Raw genomic sequence first — 25,634 nt, forward strand, 5'->3', positions numbered from 1 at the left:
CACTCACTAGCCAAGGTCACTTTTTGGAGCCTTTGCATCTCTCAACTGGAGAGACCAGGAATGTAAATGGATGATCAGCAATGAGGGTTTTGAATGAGGAAGAGAGAGGGAGCTCTTGTGACAAAAGGATTGTTTCGGAGACACATGGAGATGTTAAAAAATATTGACGGAGTGTGTGCTCTGGGACTGCCACTGAGGACAAGACAGAGCTCTGCACTCTGGACCCCCAGCTCCCATCCAGGCCTGCAAGGGGTAGGGCACAGCCTGGGAGGGAAGGAGAGAAACCTTTTTTTGAACAAACAAGTGCTCAGAAGCTGGACTGTACAGATTGGCCTGCCAGTTCTCAAGTCAGTGAATCTCTCTGTGTGATCTTGGGCAAGTTACCTAGCTTTTCCGCCTCTCCACCTTTACCAGGAACACCATCACGCCTCCTCCCAGGAGTCAAAGAACTAAAACAAGTCATGCAGTGACTTAGCAGGGTGCTTGGCATACCATAGGCACTCAGCAGAAGTTAGTATCCTCCTAGGAAGAGGTGTAAACAGTTAGGCTCCACCCATAGCCCCCCTGCCAAGAAAGAAAACAAGCTCCTGGCTTTCCTTTTTAGCGGGACAGAAGAAAGGATATAAAAGCATATGTGAGGCAGCCTGAGTGACTCAGCGGTTGAGCGCCTGATCCTGGAGTTCTGGGATCGAGTCCCACATCGGGCTCCCTGCAGGGAGCCTGCTTCTCCCTCTGCCTGTGTCTCTGCCTCTCTCTGTGTGTGTCTCTCATGAATAAATAAATAAAATCTTAAAAAAAAAAAAAAAGGCATATGTGCTAAGTAAGCAACCATGCAAATTAACCAAAGGCCTTCGGCCTGGGTAATGTCTGGGCTCGGGACAGGACTCCGTGTGCAAATTCGCCACCTCCGGGGCAACACGGGCCTATTCCTCAGCCGGTCCCGCGCCGCTCCGGTGGCTTCTGCACCGAGGGACGCAAACCAGCCTCCCAGCCCGGTGGGCGGGCTGCTAGGGCCGGGGCGCGCGGGCGCCAGCAGGTGCGGCGGCCCCTTTAAGCAGCACAGCTCGTGTTGCAATCGCTGCCGAGGGGGACGGGTCCTTTCCGGGGGGTGGAGCCTGTGCCTGTCGCGGCGGCCAATCAGAGCGCGGCGTTTTCCGCGGGAGATCCGAATTTCGCGGCACGCAGTTTGGCGCTAAAAAAAAAAAAAAAAAAGAAGAAGAAGAAAAAAAGGAGGCAGAGAAAGGCTTGAGAGCCGGACGAGAGGGAGTCGGTGCAATCGGCCCCCCTTCCCCGCCTGCGCGCTCCGCCTCTCCTCCGAGCGCCCGGCGCCCGCAGAGACCCCTGCGGGGAGCCGGCCGGACCCTAAGCGCCGAGGCCGTCCGCGGGCGCGGGGCGGTGCGGGGTCGCCGCCGCCCTCCCTCGGGGCGGGCCAGCCCCGGCCGTGCCGCCGCCCCCGCCGCCCCCGCCGCCCCCGCCGCCGCCGCCGCGGGGCGATCTCCAAGCGGGGATCTCCAAGCGCCCTGGGCTCGGCGGCCGGCCAGGAGGGGAGGGTCCGGCCGTGCCCCGCGGGCGTCCATTGGCGGCTTCCCCGGCGCCGCGCCATGCCTCCGGCCGTGTGAGCCTCCGCGGGTCCCGAGCCCGCAGGTGCCCGCGGCGCGCCAGCCCGGGTGGGGAGGGGGCGCGGCGCTCGCCATGCTGCGGGGGCCCCGGGCCCCGGCTGCAGCCGCCGGGCCGCCCTCCAAGGCACTGCCCGCGATGAGCCCTACCGAGCCGTGGCCGCCCGGCCTCAGCAGCCCCCAGCTCTGCCCGGCCACCGCCACCTACTGCACCTCGCTGTACCCGCAGACCGTGCCTCCCCCTGCGGCGGCCGGCACCTGCCTCGACGCCACCCCGCACGGACCCGAGGGCCAAGCGGTGCGCTGCGTGCCGGCTGGCCGGCTGCCGGTAATGCTGGGGACCTGCCCCCGCCGCCCCCCGCTTCTCCCTGTGCTGTTGCGGGTGCGGGGAAGGAGGGAGGAGCGCCTGGGACCCAGGAGGAGTTCGGGAGGGAAGAGAGAGCTTGCAGCTTCCAGAGCGCCCCGCTGCCCTGCACGTCTGAGTAGAAGAGCCTTTCCGTTTCGGGCTTGGATGAAATAACCTCATCCTGTGCCGTGGAGTGGCGTGAACACTGGATGGAGGAGTGTGGAGACCCAGCCCACTACCCCCCAGGGCACCGTGTGACCTTGGGGAGGTCCACGGAGGCGACATTGCCACCATTCCTTCATTCATTCATTGTGTGGTCCAGAAGCCGGTAGTGGGCATCTGCTACCGTCCAGGTATAGGGCTTGACCTAGGGGGACTTGAAAACGGGGGCAGGGTTGGAGTGTCTCTTAGGTCCAGTCCGGCTTGGACAGACTTCAGATTTCCAGCACAGCCAACTCTTTCCCAATTATCCGCCCTCCCAGACAGCGAGTAGCAGGTGCAAGTTGGGGGCAGGCCCCTGGGTTGCCTATTCAGATGGACATTTCCTTTCTCAAGCCCCCCAGGGGCCATTGCCAGGGAGGGCCCAAAGTGTGGTGGCACTAGGTACAGGGTGTGTTTTGTGGGAGTGGAATTCCTGGAGCCCTTGAGAATGGAAACAACCATAGGGAAGGGGTGGGTGGGGTGGGAAAAGCCCTGGGGGAACTGGGTGCTGGGTGGGGAGCCTGGTTTCTGGTCCTGACTGCCACTAATTTACTGTGTTCTTGGACAAGTCTTGGCTCCAGTCCGGACTTAGATTTCCCTTTCTTGAAAATGCATGTGTACATGGGGTCCTTGGGCTAACTCATCTCGGGTCATTTCCAGCTCCAGGTCCTGGGTTTTGGAAAGAGGCTCCAGGGAGGGGAGGTGGGGCTGTTGCAGTTTGCTTAGTTGTGAGTGGTGAATAGTCAGGTGCAGAGATAAGACCATCCCTCACTGCCGTAGAGGCATCTGCTCGGACCCGGGTCAGTGAGCAGACACAGACCCCCAGTCCTCCCTGGATACATGCTCCCTGCTACTGGAATCTTGCTTTGCCGGTGCTCAAGGCTCTAAACTTTCCAGAACCTCTTCCTGCTCATGATTTCCAACTAGGAGGAAGGAGGCAGGGGTGCTATTCCCATTTTGTAGATCAAGCAGCCAAAGATAACTGACAATGGGTTATCTCTCTTATGTTCAGCATTTTACAGCCTAAACCAGTTTTGTACCCTGTGAAGTAGGAGGCATGAGTAGCTCCAGGGAGAAACTGAGGCGCAGAGTGAGGATGTGATCTGTCCAAGGTCATACAGGGTGATATATGACCAAGGCTGGTGGTCATCAGTTTCTTCTCTGGAGCCGTGACTTTCCCAGGACTGCCTGACCGAGGAGCTGGCTTGCCCCCGGGGAAGGGGCTCAGTGGCGGGTGCAGTCTCCTCTGGCCAGCTGCTTTCAGGCGCTCAGGCGGGGTTTCAGTGGCTGCGTTTCAGTAACAGCTGTGGTTTTGAACTGCTTCCCTCCCAGAGGAGCCCGGGTGCATCTGTCTGTAGCTCCCTCCCAGAGGGGCTCCGTGATCACAGCAAGAATGGTTCTCTTTTACTGAACGCCTCTTGTGTGCCAGGCACTGCTTGGCACTCTTCACATTCGTTATCTCGGCCAAGATGCCTGGGATGAGGCATCTTACAGATGAGGAAACTGAGCAGAGACGTGAAGTCACTTGTCCAAGTCACAAGCCAAGAAGTGGGAGAGTCTCCTTACATCAGACTACCCTAGAGGCTTGCCAGGCCCAGAGCCCCCTCTCCTGTCAGATGCCCCATGGCCCCCAGCCCTGTGGGCAGGCCTGGCCCCCTGCTTACTCATTTTACCAGGGTGTGACCTGGAACAGCTCCAAACCCAACCCTGGGTGTGGCCACTGTTTTGTGGCCAGGCTGCAAAGTGCAGGGTGAGCAGGATTTGTTGGGGAGCTGCTGTTTAAAGGGACCTCAGAGATGGCAACCAAGTTCAACGGCAGAATGAAGGCCTGGGCCCTGGTCTCCTCACTCCTTGTCTGAGGCTCTTTCCAGCACCCTCCGGGGAAGGCTTGGGATGCTCCTCTATGGGGTCCCTAGTCCTGCCAGGCACATCACGTATTCGGTTTCATTTTTGCCGGGAACTGTGAAAGGATTCTGCACAGTTCTCCTTCCTTTTGTCTGTCTTTTCCAAAGTCCCCCTGAGAACTATGAAAGCAAAGGAACATTTTAAGGAAGAACCATACAAGGCGGGTCAGATGTGGAAATGCAGGCTATGGAGTGGTAAAGCTGGGGTCTGGAACACTTGCTCCTACCCCCGTCGTCTAAATTAGGACTCAGGGCTTAGGAGAAGCCTGGCTCTATGCCCTGTGTGACCTTGGGCAATTCTCTTCCCCACCTTCGAGTCCCACCTTCGAGTCCCACAACATGGTGAGGTTGTGTCTGGTAGTCTCTGACCCTCTGGCTTCTGGTGCTGCCGGAGGAAGGAGCTTTGCTCTTCTCCCTTGGGGTTGGCAGGGGGAGTTCGAATCCTAACCAGGCCTTTAAGAAACAGCCAAAGGGGCTGCCTCCTAGGAGGGTCCAGGTTAGAGCCAGGCTGGCCTGGGCTCTTGGCACATCTCTCTTTTTTTCAGTTTACCTCTGAACTCCCCCCATGCTGGTACCCCTGGGGCTTTAGTGATAGCAGCTTCCTTGTGTGAGCAAAGCGCTTTGCAGCACTGTCGCTGAATCCCGGACGAGGTGGAGCAGATATCCCCACTTCACAGGTGGGGCTCCAGAGGTCAACTGACTTGCTGAGCTCCCCCAGCTAAGAAGGAGGCAGGCCCAGGTGGGAACCCCCATGGATGTGACTCCCAGGCCTTTGCTCAGGCTCTCCTTGGCTCTCATCTTTCTGGGCTTGTCTTTTGCCACCTCTGTTCTGTAGGCCCAGGCCCATCTGTGGGCTATGCCCTAAGGTATCAGGGAGATGGCCTTGGAAGAGGGACATTTTGCTGCTTGAGGTATAGGATAAGGGAAGGGACTGAGAAACGGAGGGAACTGGTATGTCTGCATAAAGTAATGGGGGAAGGTGGGCACAGCCAGGTCTTTGCTCAAACTGCAGAAAATTCTGGGGAATGGTCATGGGATAGAGCTGAGATGGCCTAGTATGTGGTTTGGGGGCCAGACAGTCCTGGGTTTAAACTCTGGCTCTACTCTTTGCCCGTGTGACCTTGGGCATGTGTCTTACCCTCTCTGAGTCTCCACTTCTCATCTGCAAGGAGAGATTGCCAATACTGATGTTGCAGGACTGATGAGCACGTGATAGGCCCGATGCAGATATTCTGTTCAAGGTCCTTCCTATCTTGTACCCGCTCTTCAGGTAGTGAGGTTCTTCCTCCTGTGTTCTGTGAACTCAGCAGGGCCTGGCTCCTGTTGGGCGGGGGAGGTGGACCTGGTTGGGGTGACTCTGGGCTGTCCCGGCTCTGCCTCAGGTAGAACTCAGCTTGACTTCCCTTCCTCTCCTTGCTCTTGGCATTCTTCTTGAGGGATGTGTGCACGGTCCTGGGATGGACAACTTTGACCAGGATTGATAAAGACCTTGGTGCTCGCCAAGTCCCGGTTACTTCAGCTGTTAAATGGGGGTTGGCAGTGCTGGGGAGACTCTGTGAGGCGCTGAATGTTGGGGCTTAGCCCGGGGCATGTGGAAGATCTCAATGAATGACTGGGCCTTTCTCTAGAGACAAGATAGGTCACATTCCCTAGAATCTGGGATTCAGCAGCTGAGAGGTTAAGAAAAGAATATTCCAGGGGATCCCTGGGTGGCTCAGCGGTTTGGCGCCTGCCTTTGGCCCAGGGCGCGGTCCTGGAGTCCCGGGATCGAGTCCCGCGTCGGTCTCCCGGCATGGAGCCTGCTTCTCCCTCCTCCTGTGTCTCTGCTTCTCTCTCTCTCTCTCTCTCTCTCTCTGTCTATCATAAATAAATAAATAAATAAATAAATAAATAAATAAATAAATAAATCTTTAAAAAAAAAAAAAAGAATATTCCAGAGAGACTTCAAGAGGAATGAGCAGGGAAGTGTTTGGATCATGTCCAGGTTTGGCTAGGGGTGGAAGCCTCATATCCAGGCTTCTCAAAAGAAGGAGAGGTATAGGACAAGGGGAGGGACAGTGAGATGGAGGGAACTGGTATGCCTGCATAAAGTAATGGGAGCAGGTGGGCATAGCCAGGCCTTTGCTCAAACTCCAGCAAATTCTCAGGGAATGGGTGTGGGATAGAGCTGAGACAGCCTAGTATGTGGCTTTGGGGTCAGACCTGGAATCAGTCCGGGAGGACTTCCTGGAGGAGGCAGGAGCGGGGAGGGGAGCTGATGGCCGGAAGAGCTGTCACCACTTCCCACACCTGTCACCCCAGCTGTGCTCAGCAGCAGTTAGAAGTCTCAGCCCTGCCGAGCATGACCTCACTGTCAAAGGTTAAAATAGACCTCTCTGCCCCAACCAACTTAGAGGTGTCTGGGTGATTAGGGAAGAGGAAGAAAATAGGCTTGGTGGCCCCTGAAGGGTGTGTCAAGGAAGACACCAAGCCTGGATTTCAGGGAAGGGACTCTGTATGTTCTGAACACCTACTGTGTGCTGAGCCACAGGCTGAGCACTTTGCAGGACTTATCTCCTTGATTCCTCACCACGGTCCCTCAAGGTGGGTGTTCTCTGCTCCATTTTACAGAGGAGGAAACTGAGGCTCCTGGATGTGGAGCGCTTCCCCGAGTCCCACACACACAGCAAGCCCGTGAAGGAGCCGGGAGAGTCAGGTCCAGGCCTCTGACCTGTGCCCCAGTGCCCCAGTAGCCTAGCCCTGCCCCTGCCCAGCCCTAGCAGGAGAGAGGCCCCTTCCGGGCCAGTGCAGCTTCTGGGCCTAATTGGGGCCTGGTGGCAGCGGGGTGGAGAAGAGCAGATGGGTCTGTGGTTTGATTTCCCCAGCAGGTGTTTCCCAAGCTTGGCGGGAACAGGCAGGGGGAGCAGGGGGACCTCAGCTGTTTGTCCTTGAGATGCAGGGGAAGGATTCATTGTCTGCCCCTCTCGGCAAAGAAAGAATGGCAAATGGAGTCTATTCAGGAGGCCCTGGGGCCCCGGGGCCCTGGAGCTGGAGCCCAAACATGGGGGTGGGGAATGTTTGCTCTGCTTCCCGAAGTGGGCACCTCCCTGGGGTGTGGCACTGAGCCAGGAAGTCCCCTGGGCCCGGGCGGATGCCCAGCCCCACCCTGATAAGGGCCAGCTGTGGGGCTGTGATGGGCACCAGGGCAGGCGGGCCAGCTGCTTTTGCACTTGCTGGGGTGGGAGGCTCTCCCCAGCCTGATGTGGTTTGAGTCCTACCCACTCCTTCCTCCCTGCATCATCCTCTGGGCGTGGGGGTGGGGGGTGGCGGATGTAGAAGTGACCCTGGGGCCTGTAATTAAGGAACCTTGAGGTCTTGGCCAGACTGGCTTCCGTAACCTTCGAGTACCTGGGCCTCAGGATGAGAGTGTCGTGTGCTCCTCCGAAAATGGGACTCCCTTTCCCCTGGAGGCTCACTTGGCCAGTCGCTGCTGGGTCCTCACCAAGTGCAATGAGGTTTCACCAGGACTGGGGGTAAATCGAGGCAGAGAAAGCAGCTGCTGGTGGCCTCTTTTCCCCGACTTGGGGTGGGGGGGAGACTGAAGGAGAATGATTCTCAAACTCTGCCTCTCTCTCTCCTGTCTCCAAGGCCAAAAGGAAGCTGGACCTGGAGGGGATCGGGAGGCCAGCCATCCCTGAATTCCGGACTCCCAAGGGGAAGTGCATTAGAGTGGAGGGCCTTCCCAGCCCCAGAAGTAAGCCCAGCTTATGGGGTGGGGGCGGGGGTGGGGGGTTCCGAGGGCAAGCTGGGCGGGCAGGGGCAGAGGGCAGCAGCAGCCTCACCCACATCATCAGGAGCCTATTTGTGGCGCACTTCCCGGTTTACAAAGCAGATGCCTCTGTGCTCTCTCAGGGGACCTGCCTGTAGGGCACACTATCCCCCTTTCACTGAGGAGGCAGCTTGTGTGACTTGCCCAAGGGCACACTGCTGGTGAGTGGGGGTCAGGACTCCAACCCAAGCCAGCACTGCTTCTCCCACGCCATATGCCACTCTCGTGACCAGAACGTGATGGCTGGTGTTGTACTTGGGAGCTTTTCTTTTTTTTTAAAAGTTTATGTTTTGTTCAGTCTGACCTTTTCTAAAAGAGAGAACCCAGGGGTGCCTGGGTGGCTCAGTCGGTTGAGCATCTGCCTTTGATTCAGGTCATGATCCCAGGGTCCTGGGATCGAGTCCTATGTCGGGCTCCGTGCTCAGCTGGGAGTCTGCTTCTCTCTCTCCCTCAAGCTACCACTTCCCCTGCTTGTGCTCTGTCATAGAAATAAATAAAATCTTTAAAAAAGAGAGAATCAGGATCCCTGGGTGGCTCAGCGGTTTAGCACCTGCCTTCATTCCAGGGTGTGATCCTGGAGACCTGGGATCGAGTCCCCCGTCGGGCTCCCTGCATGGAGCCTGCTTCTCCCTCTGCCTGTGTCTCTGCCTTTCTTTCTCTCTGTGTCTCTCATGAATAAATAAGTAAAATCATTTAAAAAATTAAAAAAAATTAAAAAGAGAGAATCCAGCTTAAAGAGGAGCAGGGCTAACCAGGGTCTTTCTCCCACAGGCAGAGAGCTCAGTGAGTGATTCAAAGGGAAGTGAAGCCTGGATTATTCTAACTCAGCAGGCTCAGAGATGAAGATCCAGGGGCTGCCCGGGTGGGTGCCTTTTGAAAGCTAAGCCGCCAGGAATTTCTGCTGCTTCCTCCTGATATGTTCAGTCAATACCCTGATTCCAGTCGGAGTTTTAGAAACTGAGAGGGAAACAATAGTTTGGGGGGAGGGGGTCAAAGGCCCCCATGAAGAAAGTATGTTCTTAGGTGGGAAGCATGAGGACTCTGGTCACTCCTCTTGTGAGCCTTGGCTATCTCGTCTGTAAAACGAAGCACAGCTAGATCAGAAAGTTGGCCCTCCCGTCTGTTGATCGGTGGAGGCTGCCTGGAGAATTTTATTGAGAGATAGTAAGCACGCTGATCCGTTAGTAGTGTCTGCCAAGGGTGCGAAACCTGACAGAAGCAGCCTGTGTGCCAAATGCCTGCCACCCGGATGTGGACGGATCGTAAAGTCCCCTTCTGGAGGAATCTGAGGCTCTCCAAAACTCAGTTTCCAGAACTCCTTTGGCCACGAGCTTGCTGTATGATTTGCAAGTCACTTGATTGCCAAAGTCCTCTTGCGGTTTAAGATGCTGCAGCTGGGATGTGGTCTTGTGACATCAACCTCATTAAGAAAGGATCTTTTTTCATGAACCTGCCCTATTTGATAGTAGAGGACTGATTCCTTTCAGATAATCATTATCAGGCTACAGGTGGAAAGAAAAAGCAAGTCTAAAAATGCTCTTGAGTCCTGGCGCATCGTCCTGTTTCTCCATCTACCTAATTCCAGATTCCTGACGTAGCTGGCAGGAGAGGGGAATGGTTAAGAAGAAAGACTCTGGAGACCCTGGATTTAAATCCCAGCTTTGTCACTTTCTAGCTGAGTGAGCCGAGCGAGTTGCTTTCCCTGTCTGTTCCTTGGTCTTCTCATCCATAAAATGGGGATGGCTGTACAGCAGACTTATAGGGTGTTGTAAGATTAAATTTGTTGTCTATGGAAAGTGCTTGGAACCGTGACCTACACACAGTATTTGGTGGTGGTTGTGGTGGTGGTGTTGCTATGGCTGCCCTGAGCTATGGTGGAAAGATGCTCTGAACCAGCAGTTAGGACGCTTGGTTTCCATCCTGCCCCTGCCCCTACCTGTGAGGCCTTAAACAAGTCGCTCCCTCTCTAGGTATCAGGCTCCCTGCCTGGACAGTGGTGGCGAATGACCTCCTGCCTCACAGTGCTCTGTAAACTGGAAAGTGGTCGCTCCTGTGTTCTTGTGAAGGGTGGTCCTTAATGGGTCCAGCTCAGTGGACCCCAGGTTGGCTCTCCCTGAGTAGTAACTGGGGCCCTTTCCTCCTCAGCCCCCAAGTCCCCTGGAGAGAAGACTCGGTATGACACGTCGCTGGGGCTGCTCACGAAGAAGTTCATTTACCTCCTGAGTGAATCCAAGGATGGGGTCCTGGACCTGAACTGGGCGGCCGAGGTGCTGGACGTGCAGAAGCGGCGCATCTACGACATCACCAATGTGCTGGAGGGTATCCAGCTCATCCGTAAGAAGGCCAAGAACAACATCCAGTGGGTGTGAGTGCCTGGGCTGGGGCCAATGGCACCAGTGGGTGCACACGTCATGGGTGAAAGTGAGGGGGGGGTGATATCCAATGGGTGTGTGTCAGGGCTGGAGCTGAGAGCAATAATCTGATAGGCTTGCATGCTGGGAGCAGAGCCAGTGTATTTAAGAGGCATTTCTAGGACATGTAAAGACCTAAGAGGACCCAGATCCTCTTGAGTTAGGAATCTCAAGATTCCTGTCTTCTAGCTTAGGAAAGTCTCCTGGGAGCTGGACCATACCCACGCTCCTTCCAGCTCTGAGATATGAGTCCTCCGGGCTCCTTTCCTCCTGCAAAGACCAGAGCAGACCTGTAGCCCCTGGCATGACCCTAAGAGAATCCAGACAAGGCATTTGGGGGAGGCTGGGACATAGGGTGGACAGTGTTGAGAGCCCCTCAAAAGAGGGATCAGGCTTGACTTGTTTCTTTTCCCTAGCCCAACCCCCGAACTTCAAGTTCCAATTCCTAGCAGCTCCCTGGAAGCGAGGCAGGACCACTGATTGGCACAACCCAGGGGGCACTGTGTAGACCATGCGAATGGCCTCATTCTGGGGTTCCTCGCCATCTGTGCAGGTCTGCCCTGCAGCCCTGGGGTGGATGCCCCTGGATGTGGACTGAGACTGAACTGGGGGGACTGCTCTGTTCCCAGAGGCAGGGGAATGTTCGAAGACCCCACCCGGCCTGGGAAGCAGCAGCAGCTGGGGCAGGAGCTGAAGGAGCTGATGAGCATGGAGCAGGCCTTGGACCAGCTCATCCAGAGCTGCTCCCTGAACTTCAAGCACCTGACTGAGGACAAGGCCAACAAGAGATATCCTGTCTGGTGGTGGGGTGGTGGGGGGTCAGGGAGCAGGGCCCTGTTGCATGCTCAGATCTATCCTGAGTTCGTGTGGTACCTCCCTGCACAGGCTAACTCGCCCTCCGGGTCTGGCAGGTCTGTGTCTTCCTTCCTCCTTGGCTTTTTCTCACAAGTCTATCAAAGTTACTCTCATCACAAAAGTAAGTCCATTTCTTTACATCTGAAAAATGGAGGAAAGAGAGAAACCGTTGCCACCTAACACAGCCATTGTCACTTACCTATACTATACACAGGGTACAGGTGATTAAACATAGCGTGGGCCTGCTATACACAACATTTTATATCCAGCTTTCTTCCACTTAGAATTATCACCATAGACAGTTTGTTTTTAAATATTTTATTCATTCACTTGACAGAGAGAGTGAGAAACCACAAGCAAAAGGGAGCAACAGAGGCAGAGGGAGAAGCATGCACCCCGCTGAGCAGGGAGCTCGATGTAGGGACTCAATCCCAGGACCCTGAGATCACAACCTGAGCTGAAGGCAGATGCTTCACCGACTGAGCCACCCAGGTGCCCCCACCATAGACAGTTTGATTGATTGATTGATTCATGAGAGACACAGAGATAGAGGCAGAGACAGAAGTCTGACAGAAGACAGACAAGTCCCCCAATGTGGGACTTGATCCTGGATCCCAGGATCACGACCTGAGCCGAAGGCAGCCACCCAACCACTGAGCCACCCAAGTGTCCCCCATAGACAGTTCTTAATGTTTACAAATCCTCCCTATTTGCTTGATCCACATGAAATTGTTGCTATTGGAGCATTTTTTTCTTTTTAAGATTTTATTTATTTGAAAGAGAGAGGGAGCATGAGCAGGACAGGGGAGAGGGAGAAGCAGGCTCCCCAGGACCCCGGGACTACAGCCTGAGTAGAAGGCAGACGCTGGACCCACTGAGCCACCCAGGTGCCCCTGGGGTTTGAATTTTCACCAGTTGCTTCTCTTGACTCTCCTGCCTCTACACTGGCCTATGTGACTTACCAGGACATCCGTGCCGTTGGCAACTTTAAGGAACAGACGGTGATTGCTGTCAAGGCCCCTCCACAGACAAGACTGGAAGTGCCTGACAGGAACGAGGTGAGTGGGGGGGGAGCATTTGGTGGAGAGCAGGGTTAGGAGGGTCCCAGGCTGCTCTGTAGGCTCTGTCCCTGGCACTGCCTGGCCTCACGCTTCCCAGATCCATTCTGGTGCCCAGAGCAGGATTGGTGGTCTCTGATCTAGGGCAGAGACAGTAGAAGCTGGAAAGGACAAGAGACGTCAGATACTGGCCCAAGAAAATCTCCGGTCCTGGCATCTTTCTGCATCCCACCAGCCCCTGCTGTCCTGAATCCCACATACCGTGGTATTTGTGCTCACCGTAATCCTACTAACCATGCCTAGGTTCAAGACCACAATTCTTTTTTTTTTTTTTTTTAAGATTTTATTTATCGATGAGAGACACACAGAGAGAAGCAGAGACATAGGCAGAGGGAGAAGTAGGCTCCATGCAGGGAGCCCAATGTGAGACTCGATCCCCAATCCTGGGATCAGGACCTGAGCCAAAGGCAGACGCTCAACCGCTGAGCCACCGAGGCATCCCAAGACCACAATTCTTAATACTCCCTTATGAGGCCCTCTGTGCTCTGACCTCACCCTGCCTCTTCTCTCATTGTGCTTTGCTTCAGCCACACTGACTTTTCTGCAGTGTCCCCACCACATTAAGCTCATCTCCAGTATAAGACCTTCTGCTACCCTCTCTCCCACTGAAGTGCTCTTCCCTTTCCCTGCCGGCTTTACTGCTGTTCATCCTACAGGTCTCAATTCAAAATCACTTCCTCAAGGAAGCCTTCCCCGATTACCCCCCAGATTTCATAACTACCTGGGCTTTTCTATGGCACTTAACCTCCATTTCTGGGATATACTGGTGATTATGTGATTACGTTGTAGTTTACCTATTAGAGTGTAAGCTCTACAAAAGCATGTTGCATTTCCGGTGGCACTCCCAGCCCAGAGCTGGACACATAATACGTGCTCAAGAAATAATTCGATTAATGGAAGGACATTAAAATAAATGAGACCCCACCCTTGCTGTGAAGGAGCTCAGGACCTCGTGGGAAAAAGACCCAAGCAAGCAGTCATGCTGCCATTTATAGACTTAAAGGTGCTGTGAGGGCCCAGAGAAAGGACAGCTGGAGGAAGAGCCCATAGATGGTTACATGTATTGAGTCCTAAAGAATGAACAGGATTTTTGTTAGGGGAAATAGGGGGAGATGTGCGTATTAGAATGGCACGTGTGTAGTTGATCATGGGAGGGAAGAAGCAGGAGAGGGGAAAGCCAAATATCAGGACTCTTGGTTTCAAAGCCCAGTCCAAATGGCTTAAGTGGGGGGGAGGGAGGGGGGGGTGACAGATCCAGAGGGGAGATTTGGAAATTGCAGGCAGGGCTAGATGTAGAGCTCAAACTGATAGGTGTAGAGTTCAAACTCAAACTAGAGCTCAAACTGACTTTCGGTTCACCCCATGCCCTCTGTCTTCCTCTGCCATTCTTTGTGCTGCATCCATTCCCAGGCGGGCTCCCCTCTTCCGGTGGCAACGGTAGCTTTCGTGTGAGACCAGCTGGAGGTGGGGGGCCAGTTGGGAAGGGGGTTTCCATTTCCAAGTCCGGCATGAGTCCTGGGTCTGACGCTTGTGGACTGAGCTGAGTCATGTGCTTCCCTGAACAAGTCACCATCACTGTGATTTTCCCAGCCTGCACCCCAAGCTCACCTGGTGTGGTTGGGAAAGGTGTTGTCCCCCCCCCGCTCTCAACTACGTGACTTGAGAATAGGAGTGGAGTGGTTTCTCAAAGGAAAATCAAGATATTCTCCCTCAAAGAAGGGAGCTTGGGGACCAGACAGGCAGAAGGAGCAGATGCCCGCCACAGGTCAGATGGGGCAGGCGGCAGGGCCCAGCTCAGGAGTTGAGCTTGCTCACATGGATGGGGTCTATGGATGTCCATCCGTATACCCCAATCCGTGAGTCAGTGCCCTGCTGCCCAGAGCCGTGACCTGGATTCTCTTCTGCCTCTAGGAGAACCTGCAGATCTATCTGAAGAGCACCCAGGGGCCCATCGAAGTCTACCTGTGCCCAGAGGAGGTTCAGGACCCGGACAGTCCTGCCAAGGAGCGCCTCCCCCCAGCCTCCACCCTTGGCCCCAGCCCTGACTCCACCCAGCCCAGCAGCAGCACTGACCCTGGGATGACAGACCCCGTGGCATCTTCAGGTAGGACCCTCTGTCCAGAGGGACAGGAGGTGGGGAGGGCAACCAGCCTTAGAGTTTCCTCTTACGTGCCAACATTTGTTGGGCAGCGAAGGGCCAGCTTGCCATTTACACTTTATAAAGCATGCGTGTTCTTGTCTCAATGGGTAGCTGATGGTGCTCTGGGGCAGAGGGGTCCTGGGTTTGAATCCCAGCACTTCCAGTTACCAGCTATGTGACCTTGGACACATCACCTAACCCCGCTTTGCCTTAACCTCATCTGTAAGTTGGGCGTCGTAACTACGAGTATCTACTTCCTAGGATGTGAGAATTGAATGAATGAATATAGGTAAAGCACTTGGAACAGTGCCTGGCAGTACTGCTAGCTATTCTTATCAATGTAAATCAGCCACAACTGCTAGAACCACACTTCTTTTTTCCTTTTTTTTTTTTAAGATTTTATTTATTTATTCATGAGAGACACACAGAGAGAGGCAGAGACACAGGCAGAAGGAGAAGCAGTCTCCATGTAGGGGGCCCGATGTGGGACTTGATCCTGGGACTCCAGGATCACGCCTTGAGCCAAAGCCAGACGCTCAACCATTGAGCCACCCAGGCATCCCTAAAGATTTTATTTTTATTTACTCATAAGAGACAGAGAGAGAGAGACAGAGACACAGGCAGAGAGAGAAGCAGGCTCTTGGTGGGGAGCCCGATGCGGGACTCAATCCCAGGCCCCTGGAATCACGACCCAACCCAAAGGTAGATGCTCAACCACTAAGCCACCCAGGTGCCCCATAACTACAGATTTTGGGAAGGAAAGTTCAACTAAGATTTTTTTTAATTAATTAATTTTATCTTTATTTTATTATTTTTCTCTGTAACTAAGATTGTTTAAACCACAACTACATACAAGGTCCAGCTACTGTCACATTATTCTTTGTAGCAATTCTTGAGGTAGGCATAACTGTTCCCAGGTTAGAGGTAAATAAACTGAGGCAGAGAGATGATGCGACTTGCCCAAGTTCTCCTAGTTAGGAGAGAGCAGAACTGTGTCTTGACCCTTGGTCTCCACACTCCTAGCCGAGTCCTCTCTCCGTGAGCTTGGAATAAATCAAGGAAGGGGCGGCTGAGCTGACCCTGTCTGGGAGGCGGGCCATACAGCTAAAGCTGGCCTTACGTGGTTGGGTGGCTGGAAGCCTGCGGCAGTCACCAGGGGGCAGATAGGCAAGGAGAGGTCCGGGGGAGGAGTCTGGAAGGAATGGAAATGAGAGCCTGGGAAGCCCCCTACCAGCCCCCCAGGATGGTTTTTGCCCTTTACTGGCATCATGCATCACGTCAGACTGACAGCAACTTTGAGGCCATGGAGGCTATTGTTCAACTTTCTTTTTTTTTTTTTTTTTTAAGATTTTATTTATTTATTCATGAGAGACAGAGAGAGAGAGAGAGGCAGAGAGACACAGGCAGAGGGAGAAGCAGGCTCCATGCAGGGAGCCCGATGCAGGACTCGATCCCGGGTCTCCAGGATCACACCCTGGGCCGAAGGCAGGTGCTAAACCGCTGAGTCACGCGGGGATCCCAAATTTCTGTTTATTTTAGCAGCAGAATCCCTTTCAGTAGAACCCTGGTGTTTAAACAAACCGGAGCTCAAGCAGGTCTGATGGAAGAGGCTTGGTGGGGCGTCTCCAGAACAGAGGCTGGATTCCATTTCTTTAAGTCAAAGGGTCCACGAACTGCTGCCTGCAGGCGAGAGCTGGCCTGTTTTTAAGGGGCCCATGAGCTATTAAAGGTTTTCATGTTTTTATTTATTTATTTAAAGATTTTATTTATTTATTCATGAGAGACTGAGAGAGAGAGAGAGAGGCAGAGACATAGGCAACGGGAGAAGCAGGCTCCATGCTGGGAGCCCAATGTGGGACTCGATCCTGGGTCTCCAGGATCACACCCTGGGCTGAAGGTGGTGCTAAACTGCTGGGCCACCCAGGGATCCCGGTTTTCATGTTTTTAAAGAGTTAGGGGATGGGAAGAAAGTGACGGGGACTGTAAGTATCCCGCCAATCCTAAAATACCATCTGGCCCTTTACAGAAGTTTGCTGAGCCCTGAGCCAACCCAGCCCTTTGTTTTTTGTTTGTTTGTTTGTTTGTTTGTTTGTTTTGTTTTATTTATGATAGTCACAGAGAGAGAGAGAGACAGAGACAGAGGCAGAGACACAGGCAGAGGGAGAAGCAGGCTCCATGCACCGGGAGCCCGATGTGGGATTTGATCTCGGGTCTCCAGGATCGTGCCCTGGGCCAAAGGCAGGCGCCAAACCGCTGCACCACCCAGGGATCCCCTAGCCCTTCGTTTTACACATGAATAAGCTGAAGTTCAGAGAGGGCAAGCGACTTCCCTAAGGTCACACAGTAAGTTGGTGGCAAAGCTTGGACAAGAACCCAGATGCTCCCCTCCCTCCAGTTCTTCTCTGGTGACCTCTCCTGTGTCCTGGTCTGGTCAGGGGACCCGGGCTTGTCCCTGCACCAGCCATCTGCCCTTCCGGGCACCTCCCAGGGCCTATCTCCCACTCCAGACCTGTGCCCCACCCTGTGTTCCCTCCTCCTCTGCTCTGCTTTCTCACTCTGCTGTCAACAAGAGCACAGCTCTTCAGGTTAGAACCACGTTCACGTCAGATGTCCTTGGAGACCTGGGGCAGAGGTGGGGACCCTCCAGCATAAGCAAGGGTGAGGTTTTAACCTGGGTTTTACAGAACAGCTGTTCTCCCAGAAGAAGTAGAGGCTGACAGAGCACTTGGTGGGGGCCCAGAAGCCAGCTCTATGCCAGGGCTCGTGCCATGGGTGCCCTCTCCACCCTTGTCATGTGGTCTCTCTCTCTCTCTCTTTTTATTTTTTTAAGGTTTTAAAACCTTTCCTAAAGGTTTTAAAGCCCCGCCACCGGGGCTGCCCCCCCCCCTTTTTTTAAGATTTTACTTATTTATCCATGAGAGACACACAGAGAGAGGCAGAGACACAGGTAGAGGGAGAAGCAGGCTCCATGCAGGGACCCCAATGTGGGACTCAATCCCGGGACCCTGGGATCACGCCCTGAGCTGAAGGCAGACGCTCAACCACTGAGCCACCCAGGCGTCCCACCATGTGGTCTCTTAGTGATGTCCCTGGCAAAGGGAACAGAAGGACATTTCCTGGAAGGCATGCACGTGCGCCTCCCCCCCCCCCCCCCCCCCCCCCCACACTCAGTCTGGTCTGAAGCAGTCATTTTGAGGTCTGAGCACCAGGAGCCATACCTGGTCTTGGGACCCAGGTTCTGGCATCCCCAGGGGCAATCACTACCCCCTGGGACATCAGTGTCTCTCGTCTGTAACAGAAGGGTTTTGGTTAAGCGTTGCCTCTAACATCGCTCCAGGCTCTGACATTCTGAGGTAAACCTAAGTGTGGCTACAGCGCCAGAGTTGACGCTGGGAGACAGGGAATTGAGTTTGCATCTCACTGTGACTTGGTGTCTCAGCCCCTCAGAGCCACTCTTCTCCCGTCTCTAAAACCAGGACATTTAAAGCCCTCATGATTACTGGGTGGGTTACAGGGAGTGAGACAGCATGAATGTGATTTTTAATTTTTATTTTTTTAAAGATTTTATTTATTTATGAAAGACACACACACACACAGAGGCAGAGACACAGGCAGAGGGAGAAGCAGGCTCCATGCAAGGAGCCCAATGTGGGACTTGATCCCAGAACTCCAGGATCACGCCCTGGGCCGAAGGCAGACGCTCAACCGCTGAGCCACCCAGGTGTCCCATGAATGTGATTTTTTAAAAAGCTTCTGTGAACCAGCCGCCTGCTCTGTGTGGTTTGGAGATACCAAAGTGAGTCTGAGCCATCAGAGTGTGGTGCAGGCCTAGACAGGATGAAGAGCACCGCCCTTGTGGGTGTGATGAACAGCGCCAGAGAGCAAGGTCCGGCCAGGCCCACAGCAGAAGCTTCCACGCGCCTTATCTCCCTGCTGTTCAGCATGTTGGGGAGGTGGAGCCTCACTTCTCCTCAGAGAACACTGAGGCTAGTGAGGGGTGGGGCTGGGGTCCCAGCTGGGTCCGTCCCCTCCTCCCAAGCCAGGCCTTCTAGAACCCCTGCAGGTCTCAGCAACATGCTAAAGAAACATTGCATTTTTTTTCACTCAAATATATTTACTTGGCTCCTTTGAGCCTCTATTTCCTCATCTGTAAATAGGGGTCACAATTTCACCTCCTGTGGGGCCACTTGAGTGTCTGAGGAGGTGAAACACGCCTCTCCTTGAGCACAGAGCCAGCCATGGTAAGCCCTTGGTAAACTGGAGCTCTTCTCACTGACGAGGGCAGCACTTTTCACTGAATCCTCTCAGCAACCCTGTGAGGTGGGTAGGATCACCCCCATTTTAGAGATGAAGAAGCAGAGGCTCGTCCACATTAGGTCACTTGCCCACAGACACACTCAGGTGAGTGAGGGGCTGATCAAGCAGGCGGACACACCAGCACAGCTGTATTTTCCAAGGAATGCTTGGTTGGGGCTTAAGGCATGACTCCAATGGTGAGATTCTGGGCATCAGGATATGTGGGGGACGGGGGTCCCGGTGCCTATTCCTTGTTCCTGTGTAGCAAGTCACCCTGTGACCTCTAAGGAGAAATGCACTTGGTGTGCTCCAAACAGCCAAGCCAGTGTCGCTGGAGAGGCTGAGTGTGAGCAGAGGGAGGCAGGACAGAGGGAGCAGGAAGTCAGGCAGGCACTGGATCATGCAGAGTCTTCTCATCCCCGGTGGAACCTGGATTTTCTTCCCAGCCATTTTTAAGCTAGAGCAGAGTCGAGGCAAGGTGACCGGTAAGGAGGCCCCAGTCACACTCTGGTGGGAGACGATGGGCTAGACAAGCGTCACAGTGGTAGAACTGGAGAGAAATGGGCAGCTTGCAGAATTCATTCGGTTGTGGCAGTGACCCATCTCACTGCTGGGCAGGATGCTGTGGAAATGGCAGGATTATGTGTGATTCTCGGGCCTTTTGGCTTAGGCAGCTGAGTGGGTAGTGGTCCCTTAATTGAGGGGAGTTTGGTTTTGAGGAGTTTGGTTTTGACATGCTAAGTTCTGGGGTTAGCTGAGATACCTAGGCAGAGGTATCTGTGTCTCTGCCTGTGTCTCTGCCTCTCTCTCTCTGTGTCTCTCATGAATAAATAAATAAAATCTTAAAAAAAAAAGATTTTATTTATTTATTCATGAGAGACACAGAGGGGTGGGGGGGGGGGCGGGGGAGACACAGGCAGAGGGAGAAGCCCGCTCCATGCAGGAAGCCTGACGTGGGACTCGATCCCGGGCCTCCAGGATCACGCCCTGGGCTGAAGGCGGCACTAAACCGCTGAGCCATCTGGGCTGCCCGCCAAGGAGGTTTAAAAAGAAAACCAGAAAAAAAGAAAAAAGAAAAGAAAGCCAGGAGAATCTAGTGTACTAGAGCCAAGTAAAGAAGGTGTTTCCAGAAGGGTGTGAATAACTTCGCCAGATTATGCTGGACGGTCAAGTAAGATGAGGCCGAGAACTGACTATTAGGTCTAGTGATAGGAGGTCACTGGTTGAGTGGCATGGTGGGGACAGACCCCAGGTTGGAGGGGTTGAAGAATGAATCATGATGGGGGGAAGTGGAGGGTAAGTACAGGCAATTCTTGAGAAATTTTGCTATAAAAAGGAGCAGTCAACTGGGTGGGAATTGGAAAGAGTCATGAGGTCGGGGAGGATGCTTTTTAGGAGACCTCAGAATGTGTCTGTGCGATGATGGGAATGATCTGGGAGAGAAAGAAATTTGGTGATGCAGGAAACAGAGACTGTGCTTTCAGCGTCCAGAGCTTTGATGGTGCAAGTGGGTAGGATTTTTTTGTTTTATTTAAAGATTTTTACTTTTAAGTAATCTCCACATCCGGTGGGGAGCTCAAACTCACAACCCTGAGATCAAGAGTCACAGGCTCTTCCAACTTCCAGACGCCCCAAGGGGTAGGATTTGGGGAGCAAGAGATCCCACCTCCTTCAAGAGTTGGAGAGAGAGTGTGGGAGAATGAGGGCGGTGGCTAGAGCTGTGCCCAGAGAGGGAGGGTGTCCCGTGTCACTGGGTGTGTGGCAGGAGAGAAGAGGATGCACAGTCGTCCAGAGAACAGGAGAACTGTTCTTGTGCTCCAGGTCCAGGTATGACCTCTGTCTGCTTGTCTCCAGCGCCAGCGCTGACTCCCCAACAGGTTCTGCAGCCGCCAGCCCCACCGCCACCACCACCGCCACCACCGCTTGTCCCCCTGGAGGCCACCGACAGCATGCTGGAGCTGCCACACCCACTTCTGCAGCAGACTGAGGACCAGTTCCTGTCCCCAACCCTGCCATGCAGCTCTCCCCTGATCAGCTTCTCCCCGCCCTTGGACCAGGACGACTACCTGTGGGGCCTGGATGGGGGTGAGGGCATCAGTGACCTCTTCGACTCCTATGACCTCGGGGACCTGCTGATTAATTGAGTGGCCTTGCCTGCCGTCAGCAGCCCGCCCTGTCTCTACCTCCTCACAGATGGACAGGCCCTCTGCCCGCACAGGGACGTGGGACACAAGGTGTTGCCCTCAGGGTATGGGGGCCTCTTCTCTGTCTTGCCCCCCAGCCAGCCGAAGCTGTCTCGGGGTGCGGGCATGTAGAGGATCTGGGGGAGGAGTGTATCAGGGTTTGGGTCCTCTCTTTCCTGATGGAAGCTGGGCCTGGGAAGGCCCGTCCAGCTTCTGACCTCTGACCTCTGACGTGAAGGGCCACAGGTGAGGCAGCCAAGTCCAGGGAAAGGCCCTGCCCCTGCCTTTGGCTTTGGGACCAGGGATAGAATTAGGACCCTGAATTTATCAAGAAGCACTTAATGCCTTTGTATTTATTTCAGGTTGAGTTTTGTTTGTTTGTCTTCCCTGAGTTTTTAGCAGGGAGATTGTTCTAGTTTCTAGTAAGACTTCTCAGACAGGCCCAGTGCGGTCTACTGTCCAAGGGCCGGCTGGGGCTTCCAGGGCCTCAGGCCGCCTCCCGGATTTCCCCGCAGCAGTGGGCTGGGTCGCTGGGGAGCCGTCCAGTCTGCTAGAAGGCTACTTGCACTTAGGCCTCATAATGCCAGTAGGTGGTGGCCACAGGCCCTTTGGCTTCTCCTGCCCCTGGTCTCCAGCTGAGGCGCAGCCTTGGACTCCTGGTCTCCTCTGTCTCAGAGATGGCTGCCGGGAGCCATCCCAGGGGCGGCTCCTATGGAATTCCCTACCTCTCCTTCCCCTTAGAGCATAGTGACCCTCCAGGGAGTCAGCACTGAAGAGCCCCCGGGGAGGCACAGACAGGAGCGTGGAAGCAGCTAGAGTGGCTGCCTAGGGCACTTTTCCTCCATTTTTGCCTCTTGCTTGGGACAAGGGGTGTCTTACAGTGAGGGAGGGAGCGGCAGTCCCCCATAGAGAAAGATGGGATTAAAACAAGAAACTGCCAGAAAGCACCCCCTCTGGTAGCTGCTGGTACTATCATCCCCTCCCTAGAAGGACTTTTTTGTTTATTCAAGGAGTCGTTCTTTTGAAGATCTCCTCTCTCCACACCCACTGTCACACAGACCTTCCTCGTCCCCCCAGGACGGAGGTGACCAGGACTTGGTGGCATTTTGGCTCCTTTTGTCAAGGGAATGCCACAGGGCTGACAGGAGGAGTCTTCACTGCAGATCAGACCTTGGCAGCTAATGGGGAGACTGGCTTATGTTACCTGTCTCAGGGTCCTGAGGTCTCTTGCTCTCCGCCCCCGCCCCGCCACGTCCCACCCAGAGGCTTGTCCATCCCACAGTGTCTCTGAGGCCCATTTGGGTGTGGGTGTAGGGGAGGGGATCAGCTCTCCTCCCCACCCAACTTGGGGCGGGGCTGCCCTGGGCTGAACCAAGGCTGTGCCCTTTGGAGAGAGGCCACCCGGGATGGTGGTCTAAGAGGCCTGCCACCCACCCTCAGGGAGCTAGGTTTCCTCAGGGGCTCAGCTGGGCAGCACTTTTTTTTTTTTTTTTTTTTTAAGTTTGTAGCATTAAGTTGGTTTTAAATATGTAGTTGGCCTCATGGGATTGTTCCTTTGCTGACCAGAAGCTGGCATCTGAAGTTTGGGAGGTGGACTTCTTTAGAGGGGGGGTCTGATGTGAGCTAATTCCCATACGGGGACAGTCATACCTTGTCATTTTCGCAACTTCCCTTGGCCCCAAACTATGCCCTCATAGGAATCGTCGACAGGTCACAGTTGCCCAGCCCTGGAAACAGGGCTAATTTTGTCTGCTTTATGGAAATGCTTTGGCCTCCCCTCCCCAGAGACACTCAGGAGTCTCATCAGAAATCTCTTTGGAAGCCCACCACATCCAGAGTCAAGGGATGACCTTGGCCCTTGGGCAGGGGATGGGAGTGATGCGTGGAATGTGCATGGGGGCAGAGGGGCATGGGAGTCCGGCCGAGATGGCCTTGCTGTTCTGTGGTCTGGGGGGCTGCCATTTACCCATGTCCCATCTCTGAAGACCGATGTTTGACTTCCATGCCTTTGGCTCTGTCTAGAGTTTTCTCCTAGAATTAAATCAGAGAAAAGGGAGAAGAGGCCTGCAGGACCCACTGGGAATGGGTTTAATAGTAAAGTCTGGCCAGAATGCAAGCTCATTCCCCAAATGCCCAGACATAGTGCTGGACAGAGGGGCTGCCCCTTGGGCCCGTGGCCTGTGCCCTGAGCAGCTGCCTCCATCCTGGGCTATCCCCTCCACACCCTGCCCGGCCCCGGGACTGGACCACCCAGGCCAAGCTGCAGACTGTGGGGAGTGACAAGCTCACGCCTCTTTCTTGCCAGTGACACACTTGAAACCTCTCAGAGTTCCATCAAGTGCTGTAAGAATGCATTTTGGATGGTTATTTCCTTTAGGGGCCATGTAAACTTTAGAACTAGGGGTTGAAGAAAAGCCACTTTGCTCTCTGACCCCCAAGTCACCTGTGTCCCCAGGGCCGCCAGAGGCTCAGGGGCTCCAGGGAGCGTAGAGTTGGAGATTCAGAGAGATTTCCTCAAACCAGGGACACGCTCCCATTTCCCTTTCCATTAAAAGTGTTCTCTAGACTAGCATGGTGGTGTCCCTTCTCCACAGCAATGCTGTGGTTGGACCAGTGTTTGCTGTGGGAGGAAGAGGGGGATTGTGAAAATCAGAAAGCTGGTTCTGGGATGGTTTTGACTTGACTTTCCCTCCCCAAGTGTTCTCAACCTCCGTTCTTCCCTGTGTTTGGTTCTTAGTAAAAGCGTTGGGGTGTTCCCACATCCGAGTGCCGTGTGGCTTTAGTGCATTTGAAGTGAAAACCTTTTTGGGGTTGTTTGCAAGCAGCTGTCTGGTTCTCATCATTGTGTCCCAGGGTCCCCACCTCATCCCAGGACGCTGTTCTCCCACGAGGACCCTGGGTGACCAGAAGCCCAGCCAGCCTGCTGGTTCCTGGGTGAGGGAAGAAGCTTTGTATACGGCACATGTGTCTCAAGGGTGATTAGGCCCAAGGGAACCTGGTCCCTGTGCTGGGACCCTATACAGGTCTTTTACCTCTGGGCTGGTTTTACACTGGGTCTTGCCTTGATGAGCACCATGTAAACCTCCTGTTGTGATAATTGGGCATTAAATGGCAACTCTAGACACCTTGACTCTTGTGCTTTCTGAAAATCATTACTGAGTGTGGTGTGGATCTGGTCCTCTCAGGTCGAAGGTGGGGATTATCCTGACCACCTGGCTGGTTTCTCCCCAGAAACAGCCCCTCTTTCTCACATTGGCTTATTACCAAGCCTGAAAATTTACTATTAAGCCACTGAAGAGTTAGCAGCACCCAGATTTAAAATGTGAGCACCTCCCCTGCTCTGCCACCATCCCCTCTCACCTGGACTGCTTGGCAAGCTGGCTACCCATTCTTCTCCATCCCATCCTCCGTGTCACTCTTCTCAAAGTATGGTCCGAGGACCAGCATTACCAGGGAACTTGGGAGAAATGCATATTCTCAGGCTCTGCCCCAGACCTTCTAAAACTCAGAGTGGGACCCAGAATCTGGAACTTAGTGAGTCCTTCAGGTACTTCTAAGGCAGCTGCAGTTGGAGTACTCATACCCTCCACCACCCCAGAGTTCCCTCTAAAGTGCAGTTCTGATTATGTCACTCCTGTTTAAGGGATGGCTCCTCTGCACCCTCACTGGCCACTGCGTCCCACCCACCATAGCCACATTGGACTTCTTAGTTACCGAAAATGTTTTCCCTCTGGGGATCCCTGGGTGGCTCAGGGGTTTAGCGCCTGCCTTCGGCCCAGGGCGAGATCCTAGAGGCCTGGGATCGAGTCCCACATCGGGCTCCCTGCATGGAGCCTGCTTCTCCCTCTGCCTGTGTCTCTGCCTCTCTCTCTCTCTCTCTCTCTCTCATGAATAAATAAATAAAATCTTTAAAAAATGTTTTCCCTCTGCTGGCCCTTTACACATACTGTTCACTACAGCCAGCGTGCCTTCCCTTCCATTCCAACTGAGAAGGTGCCTGCTTACTCCTTAAGGCCCATATCAAGAGCCTTTTTTTTTTTTTTAAGATTTTATTTATTTTATTCGTGAGAGACACAGAGGCAGAGACACAGGCAGAGGGAAAAGCAGGCTCCCTCTTTGCGGGACTCGATCCTAGGACCCTGGGATCACAACCTGAGCCAAAGGCAGATGATGTTCAACCACTGAGCCACCAGGCATCCCAAGAGCCTTTTTTATAGTTTGCTTAGATACTCAATGTAACCATTAATACTTTGCACACAGATATAGTTCTTTATGGGTTATTAAACACCTCTTATGTGCTAGGCACAGAGGAGATTGAAGTAAATAAAAGTAGTCCCCATCCTTAGGATGTTCATGAGACACAGATGTATAAAAATACAATTACAAATAACGTGATGGCTGCAGTAACCTACATTATAGGAGTAGGAGGGAGGTTCATTAGGAAAGGCTTCCTGGGGGAGGCGATGCCCAAACTATGACTTAAAGGATAAATAGGATTAGCCTGGAATTAGGATATATGGGGAATAGGAGACCTCCCTTCCAAGCAGAACAATGAATATTTTCTGTCCTGTCATTCAGTAGACAAGAGAGTTTCATGGAACACTGTCTGCTGCCCCACCTTGGCCAATTTGGAGCTTTTGCCCTGGGAAAGCCCACCGCGCCAAACAGGTTGACACAAACCCTGAGGGCAGTGGGATGGGGGCCTAGGTTAGACCTAGGGTCCTGTTAGACCATGAATAGTTAGACTAATGAGAAG

At 53.9% G+C, this 25,634-nt stretch overlaps 1 protein-coding gene across 2 annotated transcripts; it reads left to right on the forward strand.

Annotated features, from left to right (window-relative positions):
* The first annotated feature begins 1,692 nt into the window (after positions 1-1,692).
* E2F2 (E2F transcription factor 2) lies at positions 1,693-24,008 on the forward strand. 2 transcript variants are annotated; one of them, XM_038531630.1, is made up of 7 exons: positions 1,693-1,944; positions 7,695-7,800; positions 10,021-10,240; positions 10,916-11,074; positions 12,085-12,199; positions 14,171-14,363; positions 20,550-24,008. In XM_038531630.1, the coding sequence occupies exons 1-7, from the start codon at positions 1,693-1,695 to the stop codon at positions 20,837-20,839; spliced, it is 1,335 nt and encodes a 444-aa protein (XP_038387558.1). In that variant the 3' UTR covers positions 20,840-24,008. The 2 variants fall into 2 exon arrangements, with proteins under 2 accessions (XP_038387558.1, XP_038387559.1); XM_038531631.1 differs by lacking the exon at positions 1,693-1,944 and adding an exon at positions 6,021-7,284.
* Positions 24,009-25,634: the final 1,626 nt, after the last annotated feature.

Source organism: Canis lupus, chromosome 2 (genome assembly GCF_011100685.1).
Source record: "Canis lupus familiaris isolate Mischka breed German Shepherd chromosome 2, alternate assembly UU_Cfam_GSD_1.0, whole genome shotgun sequence".
Taxonomy (NCBI): domain Eukaryota; kingdom Metazoa; phylum Chordata; class Mammalia; order Carnivora; family Canidae; genus Canis; species Canis lupus.